The 15,077-nt window shown below is 37.9% G+C and overlaps 1 protein-coding gene across 4 annotated transcripts in view; it reads left to right on the top strand.

Annotated features, from left to right (window-relative positions):
- DTNBP1 (dystrobrevin binding protein 1) overlaps positions 1-15,077 on the top strand; it is a 73,988-nt gene that overhangs the window by 54,494 nt on the left and 4,417 nt on the right. For all 4 annotated transcript variants that reach the window (XM_050891190.1, XM_050891191.1, XM_050891192.1 and 1 more), the window contains 2 exons: positions 12,713-12,868; positions 14,831-14,974. In XM_050891190.1, the coding sequence (XP_050747147.1) occupies positions 12,713-12,868; positions 14,831-14,974 (300 nt within the window). The remainder of the gene's footprint in view (positions 1-12,712; positions 12,869-14,830; positions 14,975-15,077) is intronic.

Raw genomic sequence — 15,077 nt, forward strand, 5'->3', positions numbered from 1 at the left:
TTTTTTGTCTGGCAGAGTAGCTTCAGTAGTGCGTATTTCTTTGGTAACAGCCGATTTTATTGCAGTGGCTTTTTGTTCTTGGTGTTTGGTTTCAATATGGCAAAACCTTCTGTGCCTCTGTGTTAAATTTCTTTCTCCTGGTTAGTATTGTCTTTCTCCTCACAACTTGTTTAATCTCTACCAGACTGGAGAAATCCAGAATAAAGGATCATATCTTATTAGCTCTGTTCGGCAATCTGAGTTGTCAGTTGCCTTTCCCCTCCGCCCCTGCCCCATCTTAATTTCTCTTACTTTGTATCTGCTTTCCTTTCATATTTCTCTCTTGTTTAGTGCTCTGCTGATGCATTAGTAACATCACACATCTGCTCCATCCTCTCCCTAGTTTGCTGCATGGGTGTCTCTCTTTTTGTTATATATGCGTTGAGGTGTTGGGCTAAGCAACTGATAGACCTAGTAAGTTTTACACTGCTTTAGTAATAATGATTTCTCCTAATAAGAAGCAGGTGTAAAACTGTGAACATCAAATAAGGAAGAAGTCTTAGCTGTTAATTATGCTCTTTTTATGAGGATACAGATGACCTGGTTAGTTAAGTTAACCAGTGAAACTTGTCTAGCTGTATTTTATCCCAATAAATTAATCTATTAATCTCAATTAATTAAATTAATCTATTAATCTAAAGGTATTAAGATCTTAGATCTTGCACGCATGAGAAAAGACCTGCTAGTTTTTGCGCAGTATCTTTAAACCAGCCTAATACAGTACTTGAAAAGTTAACGTTGCAGTCATTGAAATCAGTTTGATTTGAATAGCAAACTTTAGAAATCAATTTATCTCTTACTGCAAGCTAAACCAATATGAGCACAGGTTAAAATTACACTGTTATTTCATGCCTGATGCTGCCATTGATTTATTAATGGCTAAACTGCAATAATAGTTTCGAGTGAACACAGTTGCCATTACGGCTTTAGCTGGAGCTGACAATACGGTGGCTGTTGGTTTTACACCTGATGTCAATTCTATGCCAGCTGCAGGAGGACAGATGATGGCTGATCCTCTTTAAAAAACACAAACAAACAAAAACCACCAGAAGGGTTTCTTCTTCAGAATTGTTTGGTCGAGAAGAGTTATTTTTGTACCCAGCCACCAGTCCTTCCTTGGTGTGGCAGTGCCAATGTAATCTCGTACCATAAAATCAGGTTTATTGTTTGGGTGAGTGATGGTCTACCTTGACTTTGCCAACATTGATGCACTAGTTTAGTCTGGTTGTGTTTAAAGAATAAGCATGGTAAAAACTTGAATGTCAGAGTAAAAATTTGAAAACTACTGATATGTTGTGACCTGGTAGCTTCCCTTCCTATTAGTAGCAAATATTGGCTACCATATGGAATACTGAAATCCTGGAAGGTTTAAAGCATGAGACATTCCTCAGGATTGAACAAAACAAAAAAGTAAACCCAGCCACACTCTTCTGTTGTAGTTTACAGACTGTAAGGAAGGTAGGGTTTTGGTTTTCTTCCCATCTGCCTATGTTGTATGGGTTGCTCTTCAAGGTTTGTCCTTAAATGCTTTTTAAAAAAATAGACATGTCAAAATTGCAGAAACTGTTCTGAATTAGCAGTAAAATTATGGAAGTGCTTTGACACTATATATAAAGATGACCTTTATTCCACCTTCAGTATTTAAAGTTGCAAGTTTAAAAAATTTAGAACAATTCTGCTAGAAGATGGCACGCAAATAAGTCAGCAAGCCAGTGGGAGGAGATCATCTTTCAAGACTCTCTTTTTTTTTCTCCAAAAAGATTTATCTTAAATATTTTTCAAGATCATCAAAAGAATTTTGTTCTTACAATTGAGCTATTTAAAGACAGCTAGTGTTTTGCAAATTAGAAGTTTTGTCTGGGCTGCTTTTTTTGTTAAGATCTGTTATTTCTGAGCGATAGACCATTTATTATTCTGTAAAAAATAAAATGAAGAAGCAAGTGGAATGGTTTTGAGTATATGAAAACTAGATGCGTGAAAGAAAGCTTAAAATGTTTAATTAAAAATTTAAAACTCAATATCCTTTCTTTAGAACTGACGTGGTGAAAATTGCCTTACCTCTGAATCACAATCCATGTCCTAACTAAACTGTTTTTCACATAAGCCATTTTGTTTTTAAAAATAAAAATGTTCAGTGGAAAAAACACATTGATGTATATTTCTGCACTTATCATAAGATGCCCTGTTTCTTGTTATATAATGCCTTTCCATAATAGAAAATGAGGAATTTTAACTGTGAAAATATAGTAATATATTCTGAAAATATTGCTTTATGTTCAGCCACGTTTTTCTGTTTGAAATGTAGTACAATTTTTGTTTTGGTTGTCTTCCTTTTATTGTGCCTGTATAGTTGTTACTGTCCATTTGGCTGAATTTAAAAGCAACCCATTAATCGAACAACACTTTTGTAAGAGAATATGATAATGTAATTTGAAGAGATCTGTCTTACAGTATTATAAAAAGTCTGGAAAAGACATGCCATTGCTAATGTTGCAAATTAGCTTTACTAGGAAATAGCACTGTTACATGTTCAATTTTTAAAAAGAATGGTGGCATCTTTGTTTTGCATTTGAGAATAAATAGGGCTTTCTAAAAGAAGCTGGTCTGTCATAACTGATACTCCGTGTGTAATGAATATGCAGGACTGCATGTATTTTAAAATTCCTCAGCTGGCAACACATCCCTAATAGCTGTCTGTTAGCAAATTAGTCCCCTCATATTATTTTGTAGAAAACTGTTTGGATGCTCCTGGATGCTGGTTTGTTACAGTGAATGGTACTTCAGATCTGGTTTTACTAATCATAACAAACAAAAGTGTTTAGTCACCACTAGGATTTCTAAAGGTAGTCTGTAGTGTGATTCATTTTGGGACATTACCTGAACAGTCTTGAACTAGACTGGATTTGTAATCTAATGGTCCTTTTTCTTCTTAACTTCTAAGAATGAAGAAATAAAACCAGCAGTAATAGGATGAATGAACATCAATTTTTTTGTTTGTATTGGAGAAGTTGTTTTGACAGAAATGGGAGAGGAAATAGACTAAGTCGTCAAGAAAAAATAAATACTTCAAGTATTCTGTGTGTGCTACTGATAAAATTATTGGTTTGTGGTCTTTTTAAAATATTACTGCATATGAAATTTTGACATTGTAAATAAACTAGGCTTCTACATGAGGAAGAGAATGATTTCACTGGCGGTCCTGCCGTTCTGACTACTCGAACATTTAGGTTTAATTTGTAGAATTTTTCCCCTGTTATACTTAGCTTAAAATAGAAAGAAATTGCAAAAAAACCCCAATGCTTTCTCCTATTTATTCCTTTTGTAGTTAATCCCTGGTCCTTTCATATTGATTGAGCCCACTCCAAACAGGTAGACATGCATGTTTTAGCATAAGTACCTCATGTGCATCTTTGGACACAGAATCTGTTTTTGTTGAAATAAGGGATATATTTGTTGCTTGTTTAAAGTGTGAAATTTAGGCTCTGTTAAAAGCCTTATTTAAGTTCTAGTAACCAGGCCCTAATGTTCTTAACGCTAACAGAAAACCACTGCTGATAACTGAGAAATAGATCTTGCAGTTGATCGCAGTAATGCTCACAGGCTTTATGCTTTCAGAATCTTAGTTTGATGACCGATTCAGATGAGAGAGGACTGATGAATTGGAATGGTTTCCGGCATCAAGTACTTCAAGTATAATTTGAATTTGAAAATGGTCTCCTTCACTATTGAATAAAAATGTTTTAAGAGTTTTGATGGACATAGAAGTTTCATCATTGTGCAGTGTTATTTGCCACTCATTTGTAAAGCACATCTGTTATCAAATATAGTTTACATAATGCATACTGAATGCCTTACCATGTGGAAGAGATGTGACAAAAATCAAATTCTTTTTCAACTGGTTGCATGATTTTTTTGGTGAAAGGTAGGTTTTTTTTCTTTTCTGTTTCTGAGTGAGCAATCATTGCGTATGTTAACCTAAGACTTGTATTAAAGTATGTCTTAAAAAAAAGCCCTCTTCAAGTCCAAAATATGTCACTGTCGATGTAAAGTAAGTCAGATTAGACTGAACCATACTGAGACTATGAATCTGCAGCTCATTCCTTTTGGCTCTGAAGCCCGTAGGACTCTTTGGCAGGCTCTACCCCTCCCTCTGGAGAGGGAGGTATAAATTGCATGTTCAGATCAGAAAACTGGTTATTCTGAAAACAATATATGGAGTAAACCCCTTGTTTTGTTTTAGTTAGTAGGAAAGAAGGCAATAATTTGTTCACCTTCAGTTTTTTGGGGCAAGATTTAGTTAAGCACTGAACGGTATTGTTCTGCTAGCCTGTGTATCTGAAGATGGTTTTAGTTTGTGTGAAGAACAGTTTCACCAAAGCAAGAGTTCGATGCTTGGTGTTATTCTCAAGGACAAGTAAAAGCTGATACCTGCCAACTGATTTGCCATGTTGTGGAACCCATATTTTCAACATGTGCACAACGTGTTGTGACAGCAAAACAGTATCTCATAATTTATTTATGTATATCTGCATGCACATAATTTGATCTAGAAGGCATATATCTCAGAGTTGTGCAAAGGTTAAGATTAGCACTATTCTTGTAGTAGCAGAAGCCATTTGCCTGTCTTTGAGAGCTTTCTGGTTCCAAAGCAAAGGCGGTTATCTTTTTGGAATGGAAAATAGTAATTAAATTGTTCGATAGATCAATTTGTACTCGGATGATGGGATGCTATTAATCTTATTTGAGACAGTTTCATGGACTTTTGCAGACCTGTATAGAATACTGCAATGCCATGGTTTCTATTTTAAGTACTTTGGGTTTAGATTTGCTATTGATTAGTTTTTGCATTTGAAAAGGAGTATTTTTGAGGTAAGACAGAAAAAACAGTAATTGGAGAGTGTATGCATTAAATACAACTTTTCGTGACAGTAGACTAGTGCTGAGTCATTTGAACTGTTTTCAAGTACAATTTCTGTAATAGTGGGATTTTTCTATAGTGTGTGGCTAGATTTTAAAGCCAGATTGTCCTCACAAATAAACCTATATGTACTGAAGATACATGTGACATTGTGAGGTTTATTTATAGTGGAAATAAATACTTTGCAGCTTACTAACAGAATTATTGTTCTTACAATACCATAAATGGTGGATTTATAGGGAGGCAGGAAACAAGCATGTGAGGTCAGATGCTTGCCATTTTGTTTATTTTTTACATACTTTCTATGCTAGGGAGGTTCAGCTTAATGTTATCCTTCCCTTGTCACCTTTTCTTCTCTTTCAGTTGGATAGAAATCTGACTGAAGGAGGAACAGGCGAGTTAGAAGACCCCCTTCCTAACAGAGCCTGTCCTGGTGCAAGCTGAGGAGGGTTTGTGGTACTTGCGTCCCACTGAAGTCACGTTGCTAAATCCCGTCTTCTAGAAAGACAGATATTGTCACTTAGTGTTCTTAGGACCATAAATGAAGTTGAACCAGGAGGAAGACGGTGGATTGTAGATTTGTTAACCCAGAAGTAGTCAGTTATGGGGCTGGAGGAGAGAATTCCCCCCCTAAAGCTTTTGCTGTAACATTACCATACTTTGCAAGACATGCATTTGCACATCTGAAGATAGGAAAATACTGAAGCAAGTGTGGACAAAAACCCTAATGTGCTGTAGAACAGTATATTCGTGATGATTTTGACTATAGTTAAAGCCAATTAAAACAATTCTAAAATTATTCATGATTACCACATTTGCAGGCATGAAAATTTTTCTGCTCTTAATTGAAAAAATTCAAGAAGTAGGCAAATACACTCAGGTTTCAGGATTTTTTTTAATGAGAAATAAAATGGCCAAAGGCATTCTTACTGTTTCTGAACCACAGTAGATCTAGTTCTAAAACGAAAGTCCATTATGCTGCTGTGGACCACCTTGCAGAGGAGTCCTCAGCCTGGTGTATTTTTAAGCTTGCAGACAATAGAGAAAGGTGAAAGCAATCTAAAGACTATAATGTGCCATATAGCTGCTATGTGTGATGCTTTGGTTTTTTGCAAAGTTGGGCAAGGCAGGATTTAAGCTTTTATATATAACTTCGGATGCTCTAGGCTTGTCTGAACCCCTAAATCAATTACAATGTGGGCCATATTAACTGTTTAAAAACTCAAACAAACCCAAACTGGGTGCAGTCTGTCCATAGCTCAGGTGTCTTCTCATCTGCAGTAGCAAGCCACTGGTCTGCCTTAGAAAGGTCTCATCATACTTTACAAAGTGTTAGAAAGGAGGAGAGAGCTGAAGAAAACTGTGAAAGTAAAATAAATGTAAATGTAATAACCTTCTGTTCAGCTGACCTAAAAGATTCTGATTCTGTCCAGCTCTAATACTCTTTTCACACACTGTGAGGTACATGATTATAAAGTCTGTGTGATTATTTTTTTTTAATCCTAGATGTATTTACGTTTTTAGAACCCTATTCATGCATTTACTGTTTGGTGAAGCATATTTTTAGTATCTCTTAATTATGATGATTTCCTGGTAGCCAGACAAAGTTTGGAGTGATGTGGGAACCTTTTCCCAAGCTGTGTTTCCTGTCGCGTTGGTCGGAAGCTGCTTCTTCCTCCAGGTGCTGCTTTAGTAACTGGAATCTTAGCATACACAGGCAGTTATTTTCAGTGGTTTATTCTGATATTTATTTAGGCTTATTCTGTATTTTTCGAGGATCTCAAGTGAGCAATTTGTTTGTTTAGAGGGAATTTCCAAGGTAAGCCAACTTGGTTGAAACTGCTTATTGGGCAACTTAAAAAATAATTTCTCTGCACTGCTAAAATATCTGCTTTTCCTCTTGACTAGATTATTTCTGGGCTAATTAGAGTTTTCATGTTCTGATGCAATCTATTGAAACACTATTCAGAAATTATAAAGGAATACATACAGTCATTTTTAGTGACTGATTTTTTAAATGAAGAAATATTTTAATAAAAATAATTCTGATAATCTTAATTTTAGTAAAATATCTCTTCATGAAAATGCAGGCTTTAGAAAGTCGTCAGACAATAAAACTCATTTGGAACAATGTATATTTTTTCTAACAGAGATGATCTTTCTGTCACTGAAGTCCAGTGAAATCTTGACTTCACATTCTAGTGCATCAGGACTTAATTTTTTTGATTGTAATTATTTGAATATACTTTTGGAAAATTTTTTTTTTTTTTACTTTGTAAAGAGACTGTTCAATCAGAGTTTAAAAACAATTAAATCTTGTCGTTTTCACTTGTTTTCTTTTCACTCCTATTTGGAAGAAAGACTGTGTGTACCTAATTCCCATATCTTACAATTTTTTTTCAATTTTTGCAAACAGTCTCTGCCCACTTTTCAGCAAAGTACCGTACAAGAGTGCTCTGAACTTCGTCCCTCATATTATCAAAGTGTATTCTAAATTCTGTCAAGAATAATTTAAACGTTTTTGAGAAAAACTGCATTCTTTGAAGCACTCCCTGTCGTCTTGTCTTGCTTTGATATTTTTACTTAAAAGGGTATATAATGAGGCCGTTGCACATATAAGTTACTAAGTTATAATGCACTTGAAAAGTTACTTGGCTGTCTGTCTTCTGTTGTCTGTTTTTATGTTTTTATCATTCTGATTTTTGAAGGCTTTCAGTTGTTTAGTGAATAGCCAGCTTACTAATGGGTTTTGACAGTCTCACACAATATTCTTGTAGCCAAATTATGATGTTACAGCCTGGATGGATGGGCAACAAGATGGATAAATAACTGGTTGGCCTAGAGGGTAGCAGTTAGCGGGTCGTACTCTACCTGGAGGCTGGTAACAAGCAGCAGACTGGTCTTTCCTGGGGGAGGTGATGGAGGGCACTCTCACCAGGTTTGCTGGTGACGCCAAACTGGGGGGACCAGTCGATACAGCGAGGGCAGAGCTGCCATCCCGAGGGACCTAGAGAGGCTGGAGGAGTGGGCTGACAGGAAAACTACGCATTTCAGCAGGTACAAATGCAAAGCCCTGCACCCAGGCAGGAGGAGCCCCTGCAGCAAGACCAGCTGGGGGCTGAGGGGGGAGCAGCTCTGCAGAAGGGCGCTGGGGGTGTGGGTGGGCAGCGAGCTGGGCACGAGCCAGCGGCACGCCTGGCAGCAGGGGAGGCCACAGCATCCTGGCCTGTATGAACAGGAACGTGGCCAGGAGATCAGGCGAAGGGATTATCCTCCCCTACTCAGCATGTCTACATGCTGTGTCCAATTTTGGGCGCCGCAGTACAGGAGGAACATCAAAAACCTGGAGTGAGTGCAGTGAGGGGCCGCTTGAGACTTTGATATCTTTAGCGAAAGCAAAAACCCCCGAGAAGAATACTTGCATACATTTTATGGTCTGGTTGAATGAGTACAAAAACCAGATGAACTAGAGAGGGGGGAAAAAAGGGCATTTAGTCTAAGCTCCAGTTTTTGTGTTACTCTGTGTCTTTCCTTCTTTAGAACAGATACATTTATGGATTCTAGTTCACATGAGAACTGTGAAGTAACATAATAAATTAATTGAAGGAAAGTAAACTGATTGTATTACAGTATGAAAGCACCAAAAAGCCATCCATTTGGACAACTTGACATCTTTCACGTTAGGTCTAAGGGATGTGTTAGCAATCTACATAACCAATGTTTTCAGTTGCTGATTTTTTTTTTTTGTCATTCTTCTGATTTGTTTTATTTGTAGCCATACTTATTCAGGAAATCTGTTGTGCATAACTGGAAAATGTTTTAGATTAAAATATAAAATGGTCACTTAGCTTGTTGGTTGGATAGAAGCTTTAGCTACTGTGGCAGAATTTTAATTTGTAGGAAGTGTCAGTCAGACAGATGGATTATATCAGAAAAGTGTCCTTTATACTTGAGGTATATGGTTATAAGCTATTGTAATTTGTTCCTTTGGAGTTTGGATTCTTCTAGTGTCTAGTTCAAACACTTAAGATACGGGGGGGAGATTTTCCCAGAAATAGAGTTCATTTGTAAATAAAATATTTTGTAAAGTCATTAAGAAATAATCTATCTTGAGGACCTGGCTTTAATAAATTAATCTTTTAATAGGAATACAGTGTCTGGTTAGCACAGCTTCTGGCTGCAGAAAGATATCAGAAATGTAAACTGAGATGTGAAAACATGGATGTTGTACCAAATAATAATATTGTACTCCTAGTCTTGTCTTGATTTCTAAGTCTTTGGCCTATTTGTACAGCTATATGGTGATTTTTTTCCCAGAAAAAAGGCTGAGGGGGGAAGTGTCTATAGGGAAAATCAATGCATTAAGGACTACACTCCAGGCACTGATTTTTTTTCGTTGACCTTTAAGAGCACAGGGCAGTCCTTTTAATGACTGGAATTAGCTGGTACAGCTTTCCAGGTCCCGTTATCTGATATAGGCAGGATCCACAGGGGCAGAAGCAGATGATGACTGTAGCTTTTTCTCATGCTGAGGTGTGTGGAGAAATAGAGTCGTCCGCTGAAACCTCCTGATAAATCCTCACCTGGCTAGAGGAGGCGAGGGCAGTGTAGCATCTCAGTAGGGCTGCGCGTACCCAGAGGCTGCTTCAGGCTGGGGTGACTGGTTCCAGGGTAGAACCGACTTCCATGCTTCAGCGCCTGCATGGTGAGTGCAAGGCTAGGGAGAGCGCGTTGTTCAGCAGGGTTGGAGAAAATGAGGTTTTGTAAGGAAGTGGAAGTTTTGTGGACGAGTGCTGCCTCTTCGCTTGGGCTTCGGAGGAGGCAGGCTGTAAGCTGCACTGCGGCTGCGAGGGAGGTGAGCTGTGGGTTGGCCGTGGGGCTGTTCCTGGGGATGGTGCAGAAGGCTGTACATCAGCACTTGAGTTTCCGATTTTTAAGAAATATTTTGCCTCCTTTTACTTCTGTTCTCTTGAAAGTCATAGCTGGTGTAGAATTGAAGTCGCCTTGTATTTGGGTTATCATGGCAAGTCCTGTAAGTCTGCATCTAATTGTGAATTAGCATTTTCTCTGTTTTTTTTCTGTGCACAGCAGTGTGATTAAGAATAGGTGCAGTTACTAATTCAAAGGTACAGTTTTATGGTGAAAGGAAAAATGCAGTAATATTTTAAGCATGTCAGGTCTCAGTGATTGTAAGAATTTGTATGTGGATGTGAACAGCGTATGAGGGTATATGGATGATACTTCTGTCTTTCTTAGAACTCCTTTGGTGCTGGCTCTATTCAGTGTTTTATAAACATGTAAAACTACACTTGGATTATGGAAAACATAAGTCTGAATAGCTTTGTAAAAGAAACAATATACCCATTTTTCTGTTGTTTCAGGTTTGAGCGTTAGCTTCATCTAGCCATCCTTAGCATTTCTGACAACAAACAGAAACCCCACATGTAGCAGTTTGGTTTTGCTCAGCCAAGCAACTTTTATTATACCTGGCAGAGCAAGAAATCATGCAGCAAGGTTCTTGATGTTAACTCTCTGTAACTGACTTTGGAGAACAAGCCTATGACAGCTCTTCAGCTAGAGTATTTTGAGTTTCTTTGGAATATGTCAGCACAGCAGGCAGCTGTTACCATTTAGCTTTGGCCAGTGACAATTTCAATAGGAAGGCACATTTTAGGCAAAGTGAAAAAGAGGGTGCAGTACTAAGAAAAAAAGTTGTATCAGTCTCTCATGTTGTTTGGAAACTCTCTCTGTTCTGGGGTTAAAAATATCCTGAAGTACCAACATAGAGTGCAAAACTGTCAGAATAGATTACGAGAAAGACAGGAAATTTCTGTTGTCAGTGAGAGCCGCTGGCTTTTATTATTACAATTGAAGAGCATTTCTGCATCATACACCATGTTGTTAATAACTGCTTATCATTCAGGGCTGTAGTAAAGGAGTTGCTTCAAGGAACCGTAGAGTCGTTGTACACCACAGTGTAATTGATAATAAAGACGTGTTGACTTAAAGGAAAATGCTTTCCTTATTATGCACTGACGTTTTACTTCTGAAATCTGCTTTAAGAAAAAGATTTCAGCATATTTACTGATGTTTTAATGGATATTTGGTGTGTCTGTCCAGTTTTATGGCTCCTTTTGGCAACTATTGCAGCTCAGTTGCTTTTGTATATGATCTGTGACCTTGATGCAGGCAACAGAATGAATTACTGCTCTCTGATGTTTTTGCCTGGTTTAATAAAACATGTTCTGCATTTGGATAATAATCTCCATAATGGTAAATGCTTTTAATGAATTTCCATATTCTAAGATATCATTAACATAACATTTTCCCTGAAAGACTGACATGATGCTTGTCCTAGAAAACCTTACGCTCTTTCAGCATTTATCTGTATGGATGCCATATTCTAGCTGTGTCTGTCTGGTGTGTGAAAGCTTGGACTTTTTTTTACCCAGCAGTATTTGTTGGAGTGTCCCTTAATGGGTAGAACAGCCCAGACCAGCAGCTCTTCTCGCCGCCCCCGTCCTTTCCATCAGCAGCTCAGCTAGCAAATTCTTTTTTTTATTGTAAGCAGAGAGCTCATGAGACCAGCTTAGAAAAATGGACCGAGAACTCTGAGAGGAAGGGTTCCAGTTTATATATTCCTCCTAAAAAGCATTTTTTTCTAAAGCATATTCTAATAGTGGTCTGGCTAGAGTTAGAACTTCAATAGCTACCACATCTTTTTTTCTAGAAGATGTTGTTATTCACTAAAAAGCACGATTCTTTCTTTGTACATCCTCTGGCCAGTCAGCGACTCCTGCAGAGCAAAACAGGAGGGAAGGGGTTCTTCTAATGATATTCAGTCTAATACTTCTTTCACTGTAGGAGGAAAGAGGAACTGCTAGAGACCCAGCATGGATACGTATAAGCAAATTCGGTTGTCACTGTATGTCTGTACAAGCTATACAAGCTGACCCTTTCTTTTTGGTGTCATATGAGTAATTCATGGCAGTTGACTCTGCTTTTTTGGTGTCAGTATCATCATCGTCTTCTGGCACATTCTTTGCTGGTGTATACAGAGAAGACCCTGTATATTGAGGTCAATAACTGTGTGGTGTTGTCATTGAAAACAGTGCTGGTTACCTACCTCCTGTCGACTCAGGCTGCCTTCACAGCTTCTGTGGATACGTACCTGCACTACATGTAGGATGTTCTTCGAAGTATTTTTCCAGTCTATCTGGAGGCTGACAAAACCAGAATCTCACACATGTGCACGCACACACATATGTATGTATGTGTATTTATATGTATCTACATATAAGCATACATACATATATATCTATCCACTTGTATTGTGGTGGAAACGTGCTGCAACATTCAAATTAGAAGTATTACTTTTGTGTGTATTAGGTACATACAATAGCAGAAGCATCATTATCTGATAACTTTTTTTGGCAGCATTCTGAAATCCCGGTTATTGATGGACAGTGCTTTCAGGTGTTGCTATTTCTACAGTTCAAGAAATCTGCATCTTGCCTCAAGATAAATAGTTATGACATCACTTTAATGTGAAGGTTATGCTGCCTAATACAGTATTCTTATCCTCTCAGTTTTAAAATATAGTTGCAAAGCGCAGAAGCCTTCTTTTATAACAGCCTGTGTTAACAGTCTGTAGTAACAGTCTGTCAGTATTGAACTGGTTCAGTAGCTTTTAAATTCTGAGAGTCAGGGGGATATACATGCAATATTTTATTTGTTTGTTTGTTTTATGCTCAGCTGAGCTAGATGCTGAACATGCACAGAAGGTTTTGGATATGGAGCACACCCAGCAGATGAAGCTAAAGGAACGTCAGAAGTTCTTTGAAGAAGCCTTCCAGCAGGACATGGAGCAATACCTTTCTACAGGATACTTGCAGATAGCAGAGAGGCGAGGCAAGTTTTAAAATACCTTCTGTGTAATCCACAAACTCACAAGTTGGAGAACATTGTTGAGGGGTCAGTAGCGGTTTTAATGCTTACAGATGAAGCATCGCAGTGTCTAAATTATTCCTCGGTGGAATTGGCGCTTCAGATAAGCAATTTAAACAAACTTTGGGTTCCAGGGGAACTAGACACCTTAGAAAATCAGTCAGACTCTCTGCTTGTTGTCTGAGGAAATGCAAAGCACTGAAGTACATCTGGAACAGCACTTTTCTCTGCAGCTGAAGAGTGCATCCATATCTGTAAAGATGTGGATGGAGGTGGCCGCTTCTGTCCACTGGAGTTCCAAAGCTTGGGATTGTCACCTGGCAGGAGGTGCCTCAGAAGAATTTTAGAAGTGCAGACGAAAGCTCAGTGTTGTATTTCAAAGCAGTTCCCGGGTGGTAGCTATTCCCATTGTCTATATAACATACAGAGGATGCGATTAGGACATGGGAGATCAGATTAAGCTCTTTCCTTATTATGAGATGACTCAAGTGTGGCATCTCCTGACTAGTTAAAGCACAAGAATGCCATAGACTACAGACACTTCTGTGTGGGAGGTATCCATCTGTTGGGCCAAAATGCAGGGATTGTAGGACCAGAAGGAAAGCAAGTGGGAGATTACGTCACTCATGTGGCAGGAGAAAATGTAAAGATTCTGTCCCTGCTCCAAGACCAGTTCTGCTATCATTTGTAATGTCAGAGCAGGGAACACAAGCCAAGATTTTAATTTCTCTGCGTGAGTGCTATAAACGCTCATCTGCAAGATGCTTTAGATTGGTTGCTAGGACAGTCTTCTGAGAAGTGGGATATGTAAGTCTAAATTCCTTTGGTCTAGGAAGGAATTGAGTTTAGGTCTCCTGCTTTCTGTATATATATATATATATATGTAGTCCACTTAGACTAGAAGTGGGCATTGTCACTGGCTAGTACTGGACACACGGCTCTGTTAGAGGGTTAGGGTACCTAAATTTCTGAACTTCGGCTTTGCACTATAATGCAGAACACATGTATATCAAAGAAACTGCTTTAATGAAAGATTTGATCCTGCAGTACATGTAAAACTACAGAGCTATACTATTTTTGGAAAAAAGACCAATCAAATTATAGGATTTCTTCTCAGTTCACAATGAAGGCTTTTAATAGTGTAATTGTTAAATTTAGATAAACTGTTAAACTGTTCATTGTAATATTTGATGTTAGACATGCAGCAACTGGACTTAAATCTGAGTACTCCTGAACTTACTTGTTCTGTGTTTGTATGTTTTATTGTTCAAGGAAGAAGATGCTCATCCAAGTATTCATCCAAGTATTTAATTCCCTTGTGAATTGTCAGTATTATATTGACAATAATAAGTAATTTGCTTGAGTATTTAATAATGTTAAATCCCCATGCTGAGAGAAGATATTGGGCATCAGCCGAGGTTTTACATACTACTGTCATTTATTAGACTGATCGATTGAATGAGGAAGAAGAATGGCTGCTCTCTGTTAACATTAATCCTTATTTCTGAATTTTCATGTCTCTCTGTGTACTGATGTTTAGTGATTGTGTGTTTAAATGTGTTTTTTTCTAAAAAGATTTCTAGTTGAGAGAATTGGAAAGGAGTGTTACAAAATGGAAAGTTTCAATCTTTGCCCCTGAGCCCCATCCTGGCGTATTTTTGACAATGCTACTGCTATAAATATTGTTGCTAAAAATGCTTTGTTTTACAAAAACAGTAATGGACATTAGTTTCACAACAAAGATTGCACGGAGTACTCTTGGATTTGAACTGAGATTGCTGCTGAGCAGCTCCTGTGGGTGTGCTCCCTCCATATCTAGTTTAATTACTACTAATGCATACAATTATAGCAGCTATTGAAGCCTTTGTAGGCAATAACATCACATAGCTGATTGTCGGTTTGCTCATTGCACTATTTTTACTACAGAACCGATTGGAAGTATGTCTTCCATGGAGGTGAACGTGGACATGCTGGAACAGATGGACCTAATGGACATGTCTGACCAAGAAGCACTTGATGTCTTTTTAAACTCAGGAGGCGAAGACAATAATATGCTTTCTCCCATGCTGGGTATGATACTAGTAATGACAGCGTGCTTAGAGACAAAGTGATAGATCACCAGAATTGCTTCAATTCGTAATGGATGATGTTATCTCATAAAGCATTACACTTT

Source organism: Gymnogyps californianus, chromosome 2, assembly GCF_018139145.2.
Source record: "Gymnogyps californianus isolate 813 chromosome 2, ASM1813914v2, whole genome shotgun sequence".
NCBI classification, from domain to species: domain Eukaryota; kingdom Metazoa; phylum Chordata; class Aves; order Accipitriformes; family Cathartidae; genus Gymnogyps; species Gymnogyps californianus.